At 39.2% G+C, this 21850-nt stretch overlaps 1 protein-coding gene across 1 annotated transcript in view; it reads left to right on the top strand.

Annotated features, from left to right (window-relative positions):
• ITGB3BP (integrin subunit beta 3 binding protein) overlaps positions 1 to 21850 on the top strand; it is a 43271-nt gene that overhangs the window by 16619 nt on the left and 4802 nt on the right. Inside the window, exons 4-9 of the mRNA XM_074265755.1 lie at positions 4960 to 5034; positions 7376 to 7445; positions 10243 to 10321; positions 11065 to 11158; positions 12132 to 12182; positions 17817 to 17867. Coding sequence (XP_074121856.1) covers positions 4960 to 5034; positions 7376 to 7445; positions 10243 to 10321; positions 11065 to 11158; positions 12132 to 12182; positions 17817 to 17866 — 419 coding nt within the window. The 3' untranslated portion in view covers position 17867. The remainder of the gene's footprint in view (positions 1 to 4959; positions 5035 to 7375; positions 7446 to 10242; positions 10322 to 11064; positions 11159 to 12131; positions 12183 to 17816; positions 17868 to 21850) is intronic.

Consider the following 21850-nt stretch of genomic DNA (forward strand, 5'->3'; position numbering starts at 1 on the left):
GGGAGTTGGGATGGCTCCCAGGTGTGACTGGGCTCTCCCTGCAGGGATTAAATAAATTTTTTCTCTTTTTACCTGGAAAAAAAAAAAGAAATCTCAGCAGGAAAATAGGAAGGGAATGGGCTATGGGAAAGGAAAACGGTGATAAAAAGAAAACATATTGAGGGAGGGAGTGAACAGTAGCAAAACACTTTTGAGGACAAACAGGATGAAAAGAGATTATGAATACAACTAATAGGGGGAAATACAGTTGGCAACAGTAATTGTAAAAAGAATTTTGCAGCAAGTTTCCCTAGTAAGGCCTTATTTCTCAAACATAAAGAAAACTGAGTCAGATTTACAAAAAGTAAGAGCCATGCCCCAATTGATAAATGATCAAAAGATATGAACTATGTCCAAAGGACTATACATTCATATATATCCTTTGACCTAACAATATCACTAATAGGCACAAATACCAAAAGAGATATTTTTAAAAGGAAAAGGACCTATATGTACAAACATTTATAGAAAATCTCTTCTCAGGGTAAAAATTTAGAAATTAAGAGGATAATTGTGGCGTGTTATTGTCATTTTATTCTATGGGAAATGATGAGCAGGATGCTCTCAGAAAAAAACAAAAACTAGAAAGTCTTTCATGACCTCAAGCAAAGTAAAATGTAACTATATACAAAGTAATAGCAATGTTCTGGGATGTAAATGACTTTGCTATTCTCAGCAGTACACTCATCCATAATTACTCTGAAGGACATATGATAAAGAATTAGAGAAAGAGAGAGAGAGACAGAGAGAGACAGAGAGAGAGACAGAGACAGAGAGAGAAAGAGAAAGAGAGAGAGAGAAAGAGAGACAGAGACAGAGACAGACAGAGACAGAGAGAGAGACAGAGACAGAGAGAGAGAGATATGCTTCAACAAACAGTGATTTTGTTTATTTGAACTGATTTAATATATGTTGTATATATGACAATTCACCTGTTGAACTAGAAAGAATACTTAGTAAGGTTCCTCCTCTCCAAGACAGGAAGCAATCTGATATGGAAGGGTACAATCATTTTACACATATTTCCATATTATTCATGTTGTGAAAGAAAAATCAGAACAAAAGAAAACCACAAGAAAGAAAAAAGCAAGTAAAAAAGTGAAATATATGTGCTTTGATATGCTTTTAGTCTCCATAGTTGTTTCCCTGGATGTGGATGGCATTTTCCAACACAAATCTGTGGGAATTTTCTTGGATCCCTGTGTTTCTGAGAAGAGCTAAGTCTATCATAGTTGATCATCACACAATCTTGTGGTTACTGAGTGTGGTATTCTCCTGATTCTGCTAACCTCATTTAGTATCAATTCACGTTAAGTCTTTCCAGGCTTTCCTGATATCAACCTGATTATCATTTCTTATAGAACAATAATCCATTATATTCATATTTCATAACTTATTCAGCCTTTCCCCAATTGATGGGCATCCACTTAATTTCCAATTCCTTGTGATCATAAAAAAAAATTGCTATAAACATTTTTGCCCATGTGAGTCCTTTTCTCTCTTTTGTGATCTTTTTTGGGATACAGAGCACTACTGGATCAAAGAGTATGCAGTTTTTAGCCCTTTGGACTTAGTTCCAAATTGTTCTCCTGAATGGCCGGATCAGTTCATAACCCCACCAACAATGTTTACTGTCCCTGTTTTCCCACATCCCCTCCAACATTTGTAATTCTTTTCCTGTCATCTTAACCAACTTGATAGGTATGAGATGGTACCAAACTTTTTAAACTTAGAGTTCATTTAACATTAAGAATTGAGATGCAGTATGATTAGTAGAAAGAGTAATGAATGTAGTCAAGAAATTTGAGTTTGAGTCTCATTCTTAATTCCTTGAATATTCCTTGAATAGTGGTAAAAATAAAGGAATTTCATTAGTCTCATCTATTTACTCCCTCTCCTGCTAGACCCAAAAGCAGGCTTGCCTTGGATTCCAGATTGTGTAACAAGCACAATTTGGTACTATGTGGTTAATGACTGCACATCTAAACTTTCCGTATCCAATTTTTGGGTATCAGAAGTAAACTCTACATACAGTGGGCCGTTATTGAATACTCTAATCATCACAAATTGATACTGATTATGTTTTCTTTGAAATGAGACAGGCATAGTATTTTAGAAAAGTTGATTATTTTTATCACTCATCATTAGGTAAATGCTACTAAGAAATAGAGCATCTGAAAATATATATTGAGCATCTACAATGGCTGAGGCACTGAACATTTAAGAAACTAGCTTACATTCTAAAACTTATGATTTTAATCTTCAACATTCTAAACCTATTAACTAGGCTCTGGGAAATAGAATTTTCTTTTATTTAATTTTACTTCTGTTAATTTTTACAAATTGGACAAACATTAATAGTTTGATTATTTATGGTTTGTTAATCTCCTAAAAGCTTACTGCTTTGTTTGTGTGTACCATTAATATGAGTAGAACACTTAATCTTAAACCCAATTATATCCTGCTTTTTCTGGTTACAGAAGAAAGAAGAACTTCCAATCCCTTTCATTAGTCTCTTTGCTCAGATTCAGTGTTGGCCAAGGATCCCTGACCTAGTAACTCGATGAGGTAGCATAGGGACCAGTTCCGCAGTGTGTGTGTGCCATATCTCCATCACCCAGGGAGTTCTTACTACTTTTGAGGGAAAGTGAAATCTCCTGCCTTCTTCCCCAGAAAAGACTTCTTTAAATTAGGCTTTTTATTTAATAGTGCAGATGAATATCTCAAGATATTTTAACATCTTGAGAGAACAGAAATAGTTTGTTGAAATGAGTGTAGAACAGTTGTCTATATTTTAAAACACTAATGTGTATTTTGTTGGTAAGCCATAAAGATTTGAAAGACTAGCTTATGAAAGAGGGGTGCAGTATTCTGGGCCCCAGCAGACATCACTGAGAGCATGGGAGGAAATGGTGGAGGTAGATTTGGGATTGATAAGAAAAAATTGTATCACAGAGCTGTCTAAAAGTAGTTTAGATTGCCTCCAGTATCTTGATGGAGGTCTTTAGGGAGAGGTTAGATCCCTTAGGAGAATATTCAACTCTTAAGTCTGTAGTTGTTTTAATAGCCTAGAATGTAATTTATGTATCGGTCACACTTAAGACAGTAACATGTAATCTTCATGTGGTACCTTGACTTAGTAAATGTTTATAAGCACCTCCCATGTGCCAAGTATTGTGTTAAGATGCTGGGAAGCAAAAAAGAGACAAAAGATCCTGCCTTCAAGGAGATTTCAGTCTAACGGGGAGACAACAAGCAAAGAAATAGGTCCAAATAAACTTGCTGATTGATTGATTCAACTAACCACTCTATTACACTACTGAATTCAGCTGAGGGTAAAAATCAAGATTATAGGCCTGGCATAAAGAATGAGATCATAAATAGATTAGAGGAACAGAGAATAGTCTACCTCTCAGACTTGTGGAGGAGGAAGGAATTTATGACCAGAGGAGAACTAGAGATCATTATTGATCACAAAAAAGAAGATTTTGATTACATCAAACTAAAAAGTTTCTGTACAAACAAAACTAATGCAAACAAGATTAGAAGGGAAGTAACAAATTGGGAAAATATTTTTACAGTTAAATGTTCTGATAAAGGTCTCATTTCCAAAATATATAGAGAACTGACCCTAATTTATAAGAAATCAAACCATTCTCCAGTTGATAAATGGTCTAAGGATATGAACAGACAATTCTCAGATGATGAAATTGAAATTATATCCACTCATATGAAAGAGTGTTCCAAATCACTACTGATCAGAGAAATGCAAATTAAGACAACTCTAAGATACCACTACACACCTGTCAGATTGGCTAAGATGACAGGAACAAATAATGATGAATGTTGGAGGGGATGTGGGAAAACTGGGATACTAATACATTGTTGGTGGAGTTGTGAAAGAATCCAGCCATTCTGGAGAGCAATTTGGAATTATGCCCAAAAAGTTATCAAACTGTGCATACTTCTTTGATCCAGCATTGCTGTTATTGGGATTATATCCCAAAGAAATACTGAGGAGGGGAAAGGGACCTGTATATGCCAAAATGTTTGTGGCAGCTCTTTTCGTAGTGGCTAGAAACTGGAAGATGAATGGATGTCCATCCTTTGGAGAATGGTTGGGTAAATTATGGTATATGAAGGTTCTGTAAGAAATGACCAGCAGGCGGAATACAGAGAGGCCTGGAGAGACTTACATCAACTGATGCTGAGTGAAATGAGCAGAACCAGAAGATCGCTGTACACTTCAACAACAATACTGTATGAGGATGTATTCTGATGGAAGTGGAAATCTTCAACATAAAGAAGATCCAACTCACTTCCAGCTGATCAATGATGGACAGAAACAACTACACCCAGAGAAGGAACACTGAGAAGTGAATGTAAATTGTTAGCACTACTGTCTTTCTACCCAGATTACTTATACCTTCGGAAGCTAATACTTAATGTGCAACAAGAAAATGGGATTTACACACATATATTGTATCTAGGTTATACTGTAACACATGTAACATGTATGGGATTGCCTGTCATCAAGGGGAGGGAGTGGAGGGAGGGAGGGGATAATTTAGAAAAATGATTACAAGGGATAATGTTATAAAAAAAAATTACTCATGCATATGTACTGTGGAAAAATTTTATAATAAAGTGACTTTGTTTTCAAAAAAATAAAATAAAATAAAATGCTCTTCAACAACAACAAAAAAAGATTATAGGCCTGGAGTCCTGCCAGAAAGTTTAAATATAGGCTGGATTTAAAAGGTTATAGGAGCATGTGTAGGCTGTAGCTTTTCACAGCATGCAACAAGGTCATGTATGTTATTGTTGACATTTTGTAGCTTGATTGAACAGAAGCAAACTGTCCACAAGGAGATGGTGATCCTGCATTAAAAGCAGCTGTCTTGTTTTGTCTCCTTATAGGAAGAGCAAGTCGGAAGGATGAACTGAAGGAAAAACATAAGCCAACAGATCTTAGAAACCAGGGATCTTACCCAGGTATCAAGATCTTGCTTTTACATTTTTGAATAACTACATTTGAATCCTACATAGTTTAATTTTATATTTAGAAAAGTTCTTCTGAGCAAGGCTCCTTTTTAGGCTTCACTAACCTGTAAAAAGGGGCCAAGATCTACAAAAAGGGTTAAACTCCTTTTCTGGAGTAGAATAGTCTTTGTAAAGAAATAGTGAAAATGCTATTCCTGATACTAATCTTCACTAAAAAGTTTGAAGATTATTTGAGAGAATGGGTCTTGCCATGTTAACAGTTTGGCTAATTCTTCTTGGACATACCTTTAGCATTGTGCAGGTGGGGAGCAGCGCCCACAGGGCTGTCTGGGAAAGCCCAGCTGCCTCAGATGACCTTCAGCCCTAAAGAGGAAAGGACAATGAGTTCTTGGTGAAGCACATCTTGGCAGAGGGGTTCTAGTTGCTGGGATAGCCAAGATCGATAGGGAAGAACTGTTCTCTGATCAGACAAGGACCTCCAGAGGCTCCTTTTTGTGGCTGGGCTTGGGCTGGGTGCATTAAGCCTGGATTGATGCTCTTTCCTCAAGAAGAGATCTGTTGGGTTCTCCGAAAGCTTGGCCCAGTTATCACACAGGAAGATCTAGTAGATAGTGTCTGGTGCCCAGATTTTGGCATTCAAGTGGGCAGAATGCTGGCTCTGAGTTGGGCTCTTGCTGCAATGCACACCTTGGAAGATAGACACATCAGATCATTATTAAGCAGGAGAAAGAAGTAGATAGGATGCAATTACAAGGCTGCTCTAATGGCCCCAGAAACAAAGGGCCAGCTTCCTAATCCCAGTGTTCCGCCACTGTTCTGGGCCTCCGGGTCATGGAGTACACTCTCCAAAGAACCGAGAGTTACTGTCACACAGATAATGATTTGTTTCAGGAATGACAGTCTGACAAATGAGGAGTTATGAAGCCCAGGAGCAAAAGATGTCCTCAGCAGACCCTATAGCCAAAGAGGACCTGCTGGCCCTGTGGGGAGGGCAAAGGCCAGGCAGGGAGGCAGAATGCCAGTGTCCTGGGAGGGCAGGAGCGGTTATGGGGTCTCTGGGGACAGGGCAGAGCTCCTGGATGTGTTTATGGGAACCGTGGATGAGATGCCAGGGGGTTTTGAGGTGTATGGGGTAGCATGGGCAGTTACGGGCTTGTTATTGCCCAGAGAGATGTTGGGAGTGCGGCATGACTCCTATTGTTTAGCAGGATCTCTAACTCTTAAGAGGTTTTTTCCAGACAAATTTAAGATTTATTTTTAAGAAACTTTCAGGGCCCTGGGTTGGTTCACAGCCAGAAATTCCTTTGTTAGGCAGATGGGGGCTTCCTAGTGGCCATGGGTCCAAGTTACCTTAGGGAGTCACTTGTAGCCCTGTGACTCCTCCCAGCAGGTAAGAGGGATCGGCACATCCCTAAAGATGGCTTCCTTGTTACTATTTTGTGAAGCAGGAATTGGGGCCTTTGTCTCTAGGATTCATTTGTCTGCACTGCTAAAAAGACAGGGAGAGGCTTGTTTTCCTTTCTAAAAGGAAGTTAAAATGATTTATTTTCTGTTACAAGTATTGTTATCTGAGAAGAAATACTCTAATAAATATTATATTTTATTTATATCCTGAGGCCATTTTAAAAAAAGTAAAAAATTATAATTTTCAAAATACAGTAAATAAAGATTTACTAGCAGCTTGACCTTTGATCTGTTATTGTACTGTGGTTAATCTTGACATCCATTCATTAGGTATGTCTCTTAATTACAAATTTCTCTTTTGAAAATTAAAAATAATTTCATCCCAACCATGTTGTTCTTTAAGAGAAAAATGGGATTTGAGAAGAGGGCTTCCTGTATTTTCTAAGTAGGCTTATTATGGCTCTTGCTTCAGGAAGAGCGTGAGATCCCAGCTGGACCATTTATGTCTTATTTGTCTTTATATGAATCTTTGAACTTTCCTGGGCCTTGTTTGGCAAAATGAGAGAAGGTAGTTCGAGGAAATCTTAGGCCTCCTCTGTTGCTAATCTGGAGATCTTCCTGTTCTGGAAAATCAATGTTGTCTAAATCCTGGTCAGTATGAGTGCGTTCCTCATAAGTCTGTTTGACTTTTGTATTTAATGTATATATTCCAGTGGATATTTCATAGGAAAGATCCTGCGGATCTATTGAAGAAAAAAAAAAATCAATTTGGAGCACGAATAAAAAGCAAATGACAATCAGAGAAGTTATTGACTCTATGCCTTCTTCGTATAGGAAATTCCAGCTTCTTTAAGAAAGGTTTTGAAACTTCCACCTTATCTTACATTTTCCCTTAAATGTGTCTTTTTATTTCTACATTGTCCCAAAGAGCAAGTGAAAGCTGATCAGCGCCACACAGTCCCCAGGAGAGGGCAGCCTCGAGCAGAAGACAAAGATGAGTAAGTCATGTCATTTATCTCTTTCTCTGGGAAGAACTGAACGTTATTATTGAAATGATAATTTAATAGAATTAATTTCCTAATAGGGAGAATTACTATTAAACCACGTTAAATGGCAATATCTATTTTCTTAATAAAATTTAACTCTGAGAAGAAAAATATTATGATTGTATTCTCTTTACTTATATGCTAGCTAATTGAATTCTGTTTTTATTTTCTCTTATCCTACCTTCTGGAGTAGTATAATTTTGAGATTTCTTAACCCTAGATTTCAATGCTGTGGCTTGTTTACATTTTCTAGTCTTTTATAAAGAACTTTCACATTTATTTTCTTGTTTGATGCTTGAATCTCCACCTTTCCCAAGGCAAGAAGATAAATATTCCACATGAATGAGTGAATGGATGAAGTAAACACTGATTAAGTTCTTGCTGTGTATAAAATACTGTGCCCAGTGCTGGGGAGACAAATAGAAAAGTAAAGACAGTCCTTGCTCTCACAAGGGAGACGATGGCAGAGGAAGGTTTCAGTTGCAAGTCAAAGGGAAAGGAAGGATTTGTGGTCCTCAGTGTCTGGCAGCAGAGCAGATGGTCCAGCCTCTTGTCTCATGTCATTTCCTCTGATGAAAATCGTGGGAGTCGAATCACTGGACCGGGCCAGCGATTTCAGCGGCTTAAACTTTTGTGTTGTAGGTCTGCAGTTGGTGTGGCTGTAGCCCCTGCAGGAGCAATGGCTATTCCTGTGTTTCCCAGGATGATGGCTTGGGATCCTGGGATAGGAGCATTGGGATCTCTAAGCTCTGAAGGATCTGAAGGAAAATTGTGTCAAGTTGATTTATGCACCCCCCTCCCCAATTAATATTTTTTTTTTGTCTTTGAACACATTAAATATAGTTCTTAAGGAAGAATTATGTCACATCTTTCTAACACTTACTAGTGGCCATATATAAATAGTAGAAGGTCAAAAATATTTTTATCCTCATTTTGTACGTAAGAAAATGAAGGCCTGAGGCATCTAGATGGTATAGTAGATAGAGCACCAGTCCTGGAGTCAGGAGGACCTGAGTTCAAATGTGTCCTCAGACACTTAATACTTTCTAGCTGTGTGACCCTAGGCAAGTCACTTAACTTCAATTTCCTCAGCAAAAAAAAAAAGAAAGAAAAAGAAAAGAAAAGAAAGGCCTGAGGAAGTTTAACTGGCCAATAATGGCTCTTTTTCTGAGATGCATTTATTTATTTCAAATATAATTATCTAGGTAATTTAGTCCCAAAATAATCTACTTTCTCCTCAGATATCCAATGCAACCTTTTTTTTTTTTAACTTGAATTATCAGATTCTCTCAAATCTCCATGTCCTCATAGAAAAACTGAATGATTATCACTTTACTGTAAACAAAAACCAGTTGATCCTTGTAGCTATGCTTGTGTTCTGAAAATGTGGTGTTTCCAAGTGAGTAACAATCTAAAGAACAAGATTGTCGGGATTCTCTTCCCAGAAAAGTCTGGTATCATGCACTGTATTTTTAAAAATTTTTCCAAAGGCAAGCCTTTAGTTACACGCCAATAAAGCACATTTATAAACAAACACCTACACACTAATATTTTATGTGATCTTCCATACACTTTATGTTCTGAGAGGAAACTATATAATACACTACCGTTGGCATTTCCTCCGCTGGTACCATCTGCTGCTGCAGAAAACATAATCATGGTGACTTTGCATTTTCCAAAAGACTCATTTTTAAATCCTTATTTCTGGTGAGATCAAGGTCCTTTTGTCATCTAAAAAAAGATACTGCTTTTCTGACAAAACACATAAACCTTGGTGGGAATGTATTAGTTACGTAATCCATTTTACATAGGTAGGTAATATATTTATGTCCGATATGTAATCACTGGCCAAGATTCATCTCGGTTTTGTACGTTAATAGACAAAATGTGAGGGAATAGCATCGTTGTGTTGTAAAGATGCCCTGAGGAAGGAGATTGACCAGAACAGGGGTGGTGGTGGGACAGATGTGCCATAAGGTGGAGGGGAATCCCAGGGGTGCCCTCATTGACACCTTAGGGCACAGAATCAGAAAGGGAGAACCTCCCTCCCCCTCGGATGTTCAGAGGCCCTTTGAAAGGCCCAGGTCCTCGGTCTCCCTTTGCAATCTTTCCTGTCTCTAACCAAGGCTGATGCTTGTATTGTGTCATCAGAAAATGTCAGTTTCTGTCCACAGGCACAAATTGAGGGTCTCTTGTGCGCCAGCCTGGTAGAGCAAGCATCATTCCTCATTCCAGGGGGCCTGCCTGTACTAATTATATGCTTTTTATCCTGTTTGTGGCTTGTGTGTGTAGGTTTTTGCTTGTTGTGTCCCCCATTCAAAGGCAGGGCCGCCTTAAGAAAAGAGAGGATAGAAGGGTGGTCTGCTAGCAAAAAGAGATGAGAGAGGGGTGGTCTGCTAAGAAAAAGAGGTGAGGTGATAGAATGACAATCTATTAGGAAAGAGAAAGGTAAGTATCTGGGGCTGAATTTGAACTCAGGTCTTCCTCACTCCAGTTCCAACTCCCTCCCCATTGTACCATCCCCTAAAATCGGCACATTATAAACTAGCAGCCTTTTGCCTGGGTTCTCCAAAAAAGGATGGGTGCTGAGGAGTAAAGAAATTTGAATTTGGGGGAAGTTGCAGAAAAGCTAGGAAGCTAAATCTCATGTCATTTCTAAAGAAATGTTAAGAGATGTGAAAACGACTTGATGTTTAAATATATAACCCTACTTGGAATAATTTTTTGTTTTTGTTTTTCCCTTTTCTAGCATCATGATATTACTCTATACAATTGACAAATCCTTAGGAAAATTCACGGAAACATGGCAAAGTTTAAAACACTTACAGGTTTGTCTTTTTATTGCTTATCATTCCCTCATGTTTTATTTTGATCCTGATACTAAGAGCAGAATTTTTTCTTGCATGATATCATAAAAGAGAACTAAACTAGCAAAGAGTTTTGAGGATGAGAGTACATATCATGATATTTGATGACAACTGTATTTTATTTTAACTTGATTTGTAAACAATTCTATTAAACTTAACATTTTTATTTCCTGGGATTTTCCCCCAAAAATTGACTTTTTGATAACTTGAATTTACCTATTTTTAGGTTTTCTGATCTTTCCTTCTCCTGACCTTTGTCTTTCTTTTATTCAATTGTAATAATACATTTTCCAATTAGAGTTATTTGTATGTGTATTGTGTCTAGTAAGCACCGTATGGACAGATACCATAATAACTAACTTTATATGTCCCCTTGAACTTAGCAATATTAAGTGCTTTTTAAAGCAGCTCTGTTATTCTGTCAGTGCTGTGAGCTCCAGGGAGGCCCTGCCTCCTCCAGTGCAAAAGCTCTCCATCAGCAGTCAGTGGATTCCTCCTAAAGCACTGCTGTGCATGGGACATTATCAGCTCTTTGGATGGCTCCTTCCTTAACACTGAAGAGTTTACAAATTCATATGAAGAAAATGACCATGGGATATTTTGTTTGGGCAGAGAGAACACTGTAAAATGTTCATCAGATGTAATAGTGATAAGCAGGCGCTCTTAGTAACGGAATTTTGCCATCTTCTCCCTTTTTTTTTTAGACTTTGATGGGCCAGCCAGAGCTGGAAAATCTCATCGGCGTTTCCTGTACGTCATTGGACTTGAGAAGCGAATTGCAGAAGACGAGAGAATTGAGTAAATGATCATTATGGAATTTTCATGAGCAGAAGTAGAGGGGATCCACTTTCTTCATTTTTCCAGATTGTTTCTTAAGCTTCACAGTTTGTGCAAAGGGAGATAATCCTTCTCTAATTAGCCATCTGGGGAAGGATTTCTTATTTTCTAATCTCATAAAATTCTTAAATATGTCCAAATGTGTCTTGATGCCATTGGTATAATTCTCAATGACAGCAAGAATATGGTGGCTCCAGTTAAAATGAGAGGGAGATGCTTAACTACTTCTTCAGGAGAGATATGGCATTTCCAGAGAGTGCAATGGAAAAAACCGGCCTTAGATTTGTAGATTGTGAAGGCCATTTCTTGTGGAGTGGGTACAATCACAAAAGTGTTAACAAAGAGCATTGGAGGAGCCCTTGATGCTGTCCTTGGGTCACAGAAGATCCGTGAGACTCACTCTCCCTGTTTGAGATATTGGTAGTGTGAGACCTGTCTCATGGCATGTTCTGAGGATTAAAGAAAATAAGGACTAGAAATCAGACTGCAAACCTTAAGGTGCTTTGCCCCTTAATGTCATCATCCTGTGCATTAGGTTCCATGAAAGAATTTCAGTGCTGGTGATGTTTTTTTCTGTTTGAAATGTCAAATATACAGTTAATAGAAATAGTTGTTTAATCAGTTTCTCAATGTCCCCATAGCCTTAATTTCCTCTTGGTGTTTGAAAGAATTTGGAGCTCTTCTTTTTCCAAGGAGGATTCTTAAAGCACCAATCCCTCAGACCTTATCTCCCATGTTATTGTGTTCTAAGCCCCAGAGGTCTGGGACCTAACCAAATCCTAGAAATTATGTGTATTAAAGTTCTGCATCTTAGATCTTATGTGATTCTCCATGATTTCTTTTTTTTTTTCCTCTGAAAAAGCTACTCTTTCTGTGTAAGGCTGCATGAGAGCTGGTGGATATTAACTTGGAAAGATGATTTTTTTTTTTTCAGTGATAAAAGCAAGAAAATGGGACCAACTGGGAAAGAAGACATTACCAAGAGGTAAGAGTACTTGTCCTTTCTCCTGTATGGTAGCATCCCTGAAATGCAGAGGGAATAGTCATTCCCCAGAGTCCTTTGGAGCGGGATTCTTGGGAAAGACTGAACTTCATATGAGACACCGTAGAGATTCTGTGTCCCTCTCAGACAACCCTCTTAGGTCATGTTTGTAATGTCGGTTGGGCCACCCAGCAGGCCATTGGCATTTGATGGGCATTGCTAGCAGAGAGGGGAGCCACAAAGTTACTTGTAACCAGTATTGGGAAATTTAAAAGTCCTTACTGACATTCCATCCGCGGAGTGCTCCTGCCCATGTGCCGTGCCCAGGCTGAGGCACAAATGTGAGTTTTCCTGGCTAGTGTCTATCCCCTGTGATCTCACATAATCTCCAATGATTTTTCTGGTTTGGGTTGTTTTTTTGTTTTTGTTTTTTGGTGGATCAATATCTTTGATGAATGAGGCCCATTTCCAGTTAACTTGAGCCTGTTTGCTAGTGTATTAAGTGATGATATCACTCACTTAAACTTTAGACAGAGCTGCCCTATTTGTTCACTTGCCAATATGCTGGCCTTTGACCCAGGAAGTCCTGAGTTCAGATCTCACCTAGTTGTTGCAGGTTTTGTGACCAAAGGCAAGTTAAACCTCTGAATTTTTAATCTAAAACTGCCTGCATTTGTGGAGGGCATTTTTACACATAAAATAACTACCCCTCACCCACTTTCACCCCTCAAACACTATACAAAGATCTGGTGAGCTGGGATGTAATTAAAAACTTCTCAGCATGGATTTGGCGTGTGCTCACAATGAGCCACCGTATCGAGATCTCATCCTACAGGCCTCTACTTCAGAACCTTTAGGATTCTAAGAGAGGAGAACCTCCTTTTGCCTGCATTGAAATATTCAGCCTCTCAGTTTTCAGATAGTTTTGAAAATGTTTCCCCCTGAGGGGTCAGCTTTGTTTTGTTCAATGGGTTATATCTGAGGTAATGCAGTTAATTAAATGCTTTGGAAGTCTTTCTGACTTACCGTGCCGGTGCTCTGGCCAGTGGGGATACAAGGAGTTTATGCTTTTCTGAGCATTGTTAGTGAAGGAGTCACAATGTTTACCTGTGTTCTCAGTCAGACATCAGCAGACCTGAAGAAAAGAAACACAGAGTTTTCTTTTAAGTGAGTTTTAACCCAGATTCAGAAAGCATCAGCTTCCAACTTTTTCTTTTACATATATTTTTTCCTTTGATATCTCTTTTCTGTATAATACCATTAAAGATTTCAAGGATTATATGAAGAAATACCAGCTTGTTTTTTGGAAGACTTACTAGTACTGGGAATGATAAAAATTAGCCTCGCAAGACATATTGGGTTTTGCCATTTAACATAATTGTGAAGCCCCAAATAAACACATGGTTATTTTCACTGTTCAGAGACAATCCGACAAGGGTAGAGTTTTCACAGATTTATGGATACTTGTAAAACATTTATGGAATTACCAGCATCAGGAGAATTCCTACCCCTGGCCCTCAACTTTGAGTTTTCATGTCATTTATTTACTTATCCATTTCATTACTGATTTTTTTTTTTTGTTCAGTGAGAGTTGCAATTCCTATATGAGCAGTAAGAAAAAAATTATGAAATTATGTTTCAGAGAAGTTGATACTTCTTAGTTCATATGAACAAAGTGTGTATAATTGGGCAGAGGAAATGTGAATCTTCTAAGTGGTGTGAAGAAATATAATCAAATGAATTCAGTTTCGTGAGAATTGCATGTGGAGTGCACAGAATGGATTTCATTTTCAAATAGAAACTGTTATCAAAGAAGGATCATTTCTTTGTTTTTGCCAAGTACAGTAGGAAGTACTCCTGACTCCATATTCCCTAAGAATGTTAACTTTGTGGCTATTTGGTAAACAGAGGAATGAAAGGTCCTTTGACTGTTGGATTTGGATGTGGATTTTCATAATTATTTTTAATTAGTTATGCTGAAGATTTAAAACCTAGGCCTATTCTGTGGGTTGCTACAGATGGAATGTCACATTATCATCACATGGTAAGGCATGAAATTTATTTACTTTACATAAACAGCCTCTACTTAAAACAACTCCATACAAAACATTCCTTAGTCAATGGGCAGCATTTTTCTGCCTGGATATATTCATTTTTTTAAGGACATAAAAAAGGGCTTCATTGTTTGTCCATGACTAGCACTTAGAGTAAACAAAATGTTTTTGATGAGAGTGTAAGCACATTGCACAGCATTTGCCAAGAGATGAAATCTAGACCATGAGCTTCAGTCCAAAACACATTTTATCTGTTCTGAGAAGAAATGTGTAGGTTAGGATATGCATATCTTAAATGAAAATGGAAGGCCAAACTTTGTGTGCTGAGAACAAACAGTATTCTTTAAAAAAAAAAACAAAAAAACTGCTTCAGCTGTTTATTACAGAAAACATTTTAGAATTTCTAAATCTCAGTTTGAAAAAAAATTTGTCAGAACCTAAATGTCTTATTTTTGTTTTTTACATTTGACTTTGTTCTTTTTACATTGTAAAGAGAGGCTTAGTTGGTTGAAGGATTTTTAAATGACCAAATTATTCCATTATTCTCCAGCTATACTGTAGATTGAATATTCCCTTTTCTTTCCACCACCCACTGGAATAGGTTTTTTTTTTTACCCCCTTTAACTTAAAAATGTGTGACTCTCTCCCACTCAGAGCCTTCAGGGAAAAAAATCAGCCTCCAAGCTACACTTTTATTCCCATAAGATGACTCTTTGTTTCTTTTTTATGTGTACATTAGTCTACATCTTTTTCCAAAGATGTGCTTCAGTTGAAAAAAGCCTTGTTTTGAAGTTTTCAAGATGAATTTTGGGGAAGTAACCACAAAAAAAAAAAAAAAGGCCTACTCTAATACCATTATAGTCAGTGTTCTTGGAGAAGAGAAATGAAAGTCTTCTTTTTCCGACCCTTCAGTATTTCAGTATACATTCATGCACATCTGCTGGCCTGAATCTGACTCCCGGGGCGATGGTTCGGCTTCCAACTCGTGTACTCTGTTTACCAATGTTTTTGTAACAGATGTACAGATTATTTAAAAAATGACTACTTTCCACTTGCCCAGGGTTTTAATGAAATATTTAAATTTACATTAATATTCAGGCGCTCCTCAATAATTTCTGGTCAATAATTGCTCTAAAAGGAACGTCATTTGATCATTTAAATAATGAGTAAATAATTTTTAGAAGTAGCATTGGATTAGAATCACTTAGCAACAATTACGTGCAGGAGAGGCCTAAACAAAGTACTCCGCAGACATTGCAGATATCCAGGTGCTCTGTATGTGCTGATGACAACGAAATGGAAAAGAAAGACTGTAATAATTCTGACTGGTTTTCTCTGCAGAAGGTATTGATTATTTGTGTGTGGTGAGAGATTTGGAAAATTCAATTAAAGGACTTGTGCAAAGGTTTCATAAATTCTCCTTCTCCAGCGTGTACACAGACATTGTTGCGTATTAAATCAATGCAGCACTTCACAATATATTTTCTTTGAAACATAAAAATAAATAACATTTAAACAGTTCTGCTTACTACAGAAACAAATTTGATTCTGGGAGAAGCATTTCGTCATGTGCTATCACTGACTCACACACATTTGCCAGCTCTAACAAATTTTACCGACATTTTCTCCAGAGACATATCTCACATACTATGAATGTTTAAATGAGCAGACGGGCAGGAAGGGATGTCAGCAATATAAAAATTGATCAGTTAAAAGATAAAAGCATAAGTAAAGAGATTTGTATGGTAGTCTTAATAGGTTTTATTAAATAAAAATACTATAAAAAGACAGTAATGAATAGACCAAAGGCTTTAACTGTGCTTGAGGTGGAGAAAATTATTCTGCTACATTTAGGAGAAGATTGGTTTTATATCACTCGACAGGTGAACATTTTTTTTCCTGTTTTAGCTCTGTAAATGTTATAGAGTACTAGAACTTGCCCTCTCTCTGTCCCCACCTTCTGTTCTCCCCCCTCCCCCCCAAAAAAAACTTTAAAAGGTTAGACAAGTTTTTGGAATAGGTGGTTTATATATCTGTGAAAGGAACATAATTAAACTGGTGGCTTGCATAGTAATTAATAGTAGGGAGAGAAATGGAGAATCCACTAGATTGATTTCTGGCCTCACATTGAGGGAAAATTTTTGGTTTTATTCAAATCATAAGGCAGCAGGGGAGGAAGGAGGAGGGAAAACATCCCAAAGGAAAATCAGAATTTTCACATCCATCACTTTTAGATTAAATTCAACTATGATAACAGTAAAAAGTAGAGACACAACAGAGAATGGCTGTATTTTTGGCATTGTTAAGCCTAGCTTTCCAAAGGCATCATTTGCCTTCACCAACATTAAAATTTCTAAACAACTTTGTTGTGGCTATGCAAAGCTGCATTTGTTTAGCTATCAGTTCCCATTACAAAACTCTGTTTAGGCAGGCTTAGCCATACCGATCAGTTATTCCTGCCATGGTTCAATTAGTAAGTAAGCTGAGACAAGATTTATTAAATCATTGAACTAAGATCTTCCTCTATGATGCTAAATCAGTCCAAAGTTGTTTCATACCATTACTTAAAAAGGCATCTTTTCTCATTTTAAGTGTGAATTAAAATCTTAACCTCCCAAAAGGTGAAAGTGCAACCAAACACTGATTTTTGTCATATTTTAAAGTGACTGTGGAATATCATTTATGGAACAGAAGCTGCCTTAAGTAGCATTTTAGCTTGCAGGCTAAAATGTAAACAACCCACTTCAGCTCCTCTTTAAGGCAGAGATGGTTTGAGCCTTCCTTGTATCCCCAACACTTACCAAAGTGTGTGGAACTTAGGAGGCACTTAATAAAAGCTTATTAATTGCCATAATGTTGGGGTTCAGAAGGGCAAACCAAAAGGTTGGGGTCACAGATTGATGTTGCAAAATGTTCCAAGAGAATTTGCAGGCTTGAACCCATCTTCTAAGCAAGGAACAAAGTTTATTGTGATTGTAATACCAATGGAAGCAGACAAGTTCCAAAAGGATTTAGCAAGAAGATAAATTTAAAGGAAAAGACCGAGAAATCTGATTCTTTGAGTCACTGATATGCTAATTTTATGGCTTACAGGTAGGTTTGTGGAGTGGTCTATTCACTATTGTCTCAGGAACTTGGTTATCAATGACCTACAGATTATCTGACAGTCAGCAATATTAACAGGACTATCCTAAGGCTAGGAAATTTTAGGATCATTGCCAGACAGATTATTAGAACAAGAGCACTTTAAGGTCAGGGGACCTCAGGATTACTGCTATATCTTCCCTAAAGTCTAGGGAAAGAAATACATAATTGTATTATTAGATTCCTAAGGCCAGGAAATTTTAGGATTATTGATAGATTGTTAGAACAATAGACTTCAATAAGGTCAGAGAACCTCGGGATTACTGCTATATTTCCCCTAGAAGCTGTATCCTATCATTACTACTACTTTGGAGTTCACATTTATCAGATACCTTTAGCAAACTTAGTGCTGTAGGTTCTTTATTTTAATTGTCATTTGATTTAATTGGAAATATTTACTTCTCATTTTTAAATCACTTAAAATTCTTTCTCCCCACAGATTTTGGTCATCTCAACAGCTATGAATTCCTCAAGTCCATTATTAACTGAGGTAACATTTTGCTTTTTTGGCTGAATTCTGAAAATTTTTCTTGTCTTTGGTTTAAGTGGGAAAATTGTTTATATTATTTTTATTTTATCAGAAAATACAGGTATTGTCTTTTAATTGAGCTAATGCTATTCTGTTGAGGTCTGTGTAAGAAATTATGGTAGGAACAAGTCTCAAGCAGAGAGAGAAAGAATATCCTTGAGAAACACCACCAGTTTCAGAGATGGCAATTTTCTCATGAATAATTATAAAGGGATACTGGAATTGTAACAAAAATCTGAGTTGTGAGCTGCTAGCCCTGAATTGCCAGGTTACTTGTTGGGTGTGAGCTCTCAGTCAAATCAGGCTGGCAGAAATGGGTCTAAGGTTACATTGTAATGTCCTATAAGAAACAGCAAGGAGATTAAGCAAAGGAGTTTATCGAAGCTCAGCTCCCAAAAGCTATTCACTTGGCTTCAGTCTATAATTAATTTTTTTTTTGACTAATGAATAACTTCTTTGAAGCTGGGTTCTGATTGGTGCTTTATTTTTACCTAAAGGCCATAAAGCCTATATAATACATCGGCAGTAGATGTGAGGGCCAAGTTTCAGTTCTGCCTACTACAGATCTGTCTGACTTCCAATCCAGGCTTGAGGCAGGATTCAGCAATGTTTGTTAATGCGGTGTGGAAATATCTGTCCCTCAGTAGAAAGACAAATGTCACTTAAAATGTTTGTAAAGCAAATTACAGGAAATGGAAACGTTCTTAGAAAGTAATTTCTATGACTTTCATGTTTAGCTGGGGTTCTCATCCCTTTTCTTGTGTCCCAGACCCTTCTGGAAGCTTAGTGATATATATGGACCCTTCCTCAAAATACTGTCTTTAAATGAATAAAATACAATCCATAGAATTACAAATGAAAACAGTTACATTGGAATAGATATCAAAATGCTTAAAAAAAAAAAAAAAAAGTTCATGGATGCCAGACTAAAAACCGTTGATGTAGAGGAACGTCTGTTCTGCTGGGCCCAAATTCAGTCACTCCCCATCAGGGGCACTTAACCAAGCCCTGACTACACAGACCCTCTAGGGGAGAAAAGAAAAAGTTTAGTCAGGGTCAGATAACCATGGTGGCCAGCCAAGCGCCATACTCAGTCAGGCCCATGGCAGTAGTGGCTGGGGGGATGGGGGGGCGCCTGCTCCTTGGTCTGGCCTGAGAGGGCTGGACTCTGTCACCACCTTGTCTTCAGGGAGGATTGTTTTCCTGTGGGGACAGGGACTTCTGGTGGGAGAAACAGCCTTTAGGAAGGAAGTGACCCTCACCAGGGCAGGTTCAGGTCATTCTCTGCCAGAGGGGCCTTGGGGGGGGGGGGAGCTGCCCAACCAGGCTGGACAGTCAGGGACAGGACCTGAACCTGTGTCTTCCCGAAGCCAGGTTCTTTGCCTTATGCCATGCTGGTTCTTTGTCTTAGTGGGTTGTGAGGGTTCCATGGAGTCTTTCTCACCAGTTCTGTTCCAAGTGTCCCAGAATCAAGCACTGAACTGATGGCCATCCTCACCGGGAGTGTTCCTGGAGGCAACCCCTTTTCCTAACACTAAGAAATCAGGATCTTTACCCGTGGCTAATTCTCTGTGCCATGTGGCCTCTGACTTGTCTGGTCCCTCTTCTGCCTGACTGCCCTTCAGGTCCTGGGGGCCCGCTCTCTCTTCCCCACCTCAGGCTTCTCTTCTGTGGGCTGAACGTCTCCTGTGTGACAGGTCCCAGGCTCCATTGCCGTCCTACGCTCACTCACTGTTTTCAGTTTACACTCTAAAATGGGGCACCTAGATTGGAACGCTTTGCTCCAAGATGAGGAAGCCTGCTTGGAACCATGATCTCTGTGACCCCGTCACTTGTGGGATGCGGCCCAAGATGGCGTTAACTTTCTGACGTATCTCCAGATCATGATCTGCTCATGCCCCAAATCCTTTTCATCCAACTGCTGTCAACCCATGCTTCCCCCCATCTTTATCAGGGTTCTGCTGAAGTCTGCAGCTGAGTCTAGATGACCTGTTGATGGAACTGGGCAAACTGGAGGTTTGCCCGAAATGACTTCAGGTTATCAGACCCAAATGAAAGCCTGTTGGACCCACTGCCAGAAACAAGAAGCGTTTTTTCATACTTACTATATGTCAGCCAGTGTGCTAAGCACAGGGGATGCAAAAAAAGGCAAACAGAACTCGCAATCTAACGGGGGAGGGGGGACCACACTCTGGCCACAGATGTTGCCCATGCTAGCATCAAGAGAGATGGGGAGAAACAGTGTGTACAAGGTGGGATCGTAAGTGGAACTTGAAGCACATGTGATTTTATTTCAAGTTTGAGCCTTGTCAGTAGCATGGAAGTTAGCCAAGAGCAGAGGGTTTAGAAGGAAAGATAAGTTTCGTTAGGATGTCTACAGGATATCCACTTCACGATGTCTAACTGGCAGCTGGAGACAGGGGAGAGCTTAGAGCTGGATAGAGAGATTAGAGAACTAGCAACATAGAGATGGGAAATGGAAAGGACAGGAGGAAAAGACAGGAGGGCCCAGGAAGAAGGTCCAGCCAAGGAGACCAAGAAGGGGGAGGCCCAGGATAGGTGGACCCAAAAACTGCGAGAAGAGCGCTATCCGGACAGTGATTGACAGCGTCAAAGGCAGCAGGGAGGTCAAGGAGAATGGAGATGGAGAAAAGACCACTGGCGACCATGGTAACAATTTTGGGGAAAGAATAATGAGCTAAGAAGCCAAAGTGTGGAGCATTAAGTGAAGGGAAAGGAAGTGGAGATTCATATTGTAGACAACCTTCCTAGAGTTCAGGCACCAAAGAGAGGAGCATTAGCAGAGATGGAAGGAGCAAATGATGGGTTTTGTTAGAGACGGGAATGGCTAGTGAGCAGGGAGAAATTGAAGATAATTGAAAGGGTGGGTAACAGTCTGCTGGAAGAGATGGCGTGGAGTGGGATCACATGCACGTAGCAGGCTTAGCTTTGCCAAGAGAGGCTCGTCTCTTCATCCGAGACAGAAGTGAAGGAGGAAATTGTAGCAACTGGGTGACAGGCAGGCAGGAAGGAGAAAGCTCTTGATGAACAGCCGGCACCTTTTCAGTGAAATGGGGAACAAGGTTCTCAGCTGAGAGGGTGGAAGGAGAGAGACAACTCTGGGGATAAAAAGATCTGGAAAACCTGGTTTGAGTGGGAAAGTTGATTAGGGAAGTAGTGTCAAAAGACTGCCTTGAGATAATGAGGGCCCATTTGAGGTTCTGTAAGAAATTTATTGTGGATCTAATCCAGTTTCATGATTTTCAAAATCATGATGGTGATCCAAGGCAGAAGCTTAGGCAGACAAGGTTCAGCCATAAGGGGATAAGGGACCCAAGAAATGACAACACTCTATACTAGAGCTGGTTCATCAAGAATAAAAGATGGGGAAAGCGAGAGTGGGGCTAGTGAGTGATAACCAGAGAGAGAACTAAGGGGTCGAGGGATTGGAGGTCACAATGAGAGCGGGGAAGGACAAGAGGATGACAGGGTGTGATCAGCTAAGGGAAGGTGGAAAGGGAGCGTTGGTGAGTGCTGCCCACATCAGGACCCTCGTGTGTGTGTTGGGAGGAGTGGGAATGGAGGTCAGGGTGCACAGGAGAATAGGTGCGCATGGGGAAGTCGTCTCCTTGCATGAGGGAAGGAGGGGAAAGACCGAGGCAAACATTGAAGTCGTGTTTGAGGGAAGAGTGCCTGCAGGTCAGCAGATCGCATCTCCCCGAACTTTCACTGGATGGTCCACATGGACTGAATGAATGAGCCCCAAAGAAAGGTCGGAGTGAAGGGAAGTCTTCCCATGCACCTCTCACCAAACCTGCTGACACAACACAGGAAGCCAAAATGGCGGGACCATTCTCATTGTCGAGCTTCTTGCCATCTTCCCCTTTCCTCTTTGGAGTGGGCAGCTGAGGGGCCGGGACTGTGCTGACACTTCTGCCCTCACG

Source organism: Sminthopsis crassicaudata, chromosome 4 (assembly GCF_048593235.1).
Source record: "Sminthopsis crassicaudata isolate SCR6 chromosome 4, ASM4859323v1, whole genome shotgun sequence".
Lineage (NCBI taxonomy): Eukaryota > Metazoa > Chordata > Mammalia > Dasyuromorphia > Dasyuridae > Sminthopsis > Sminthopsis crassicaudata.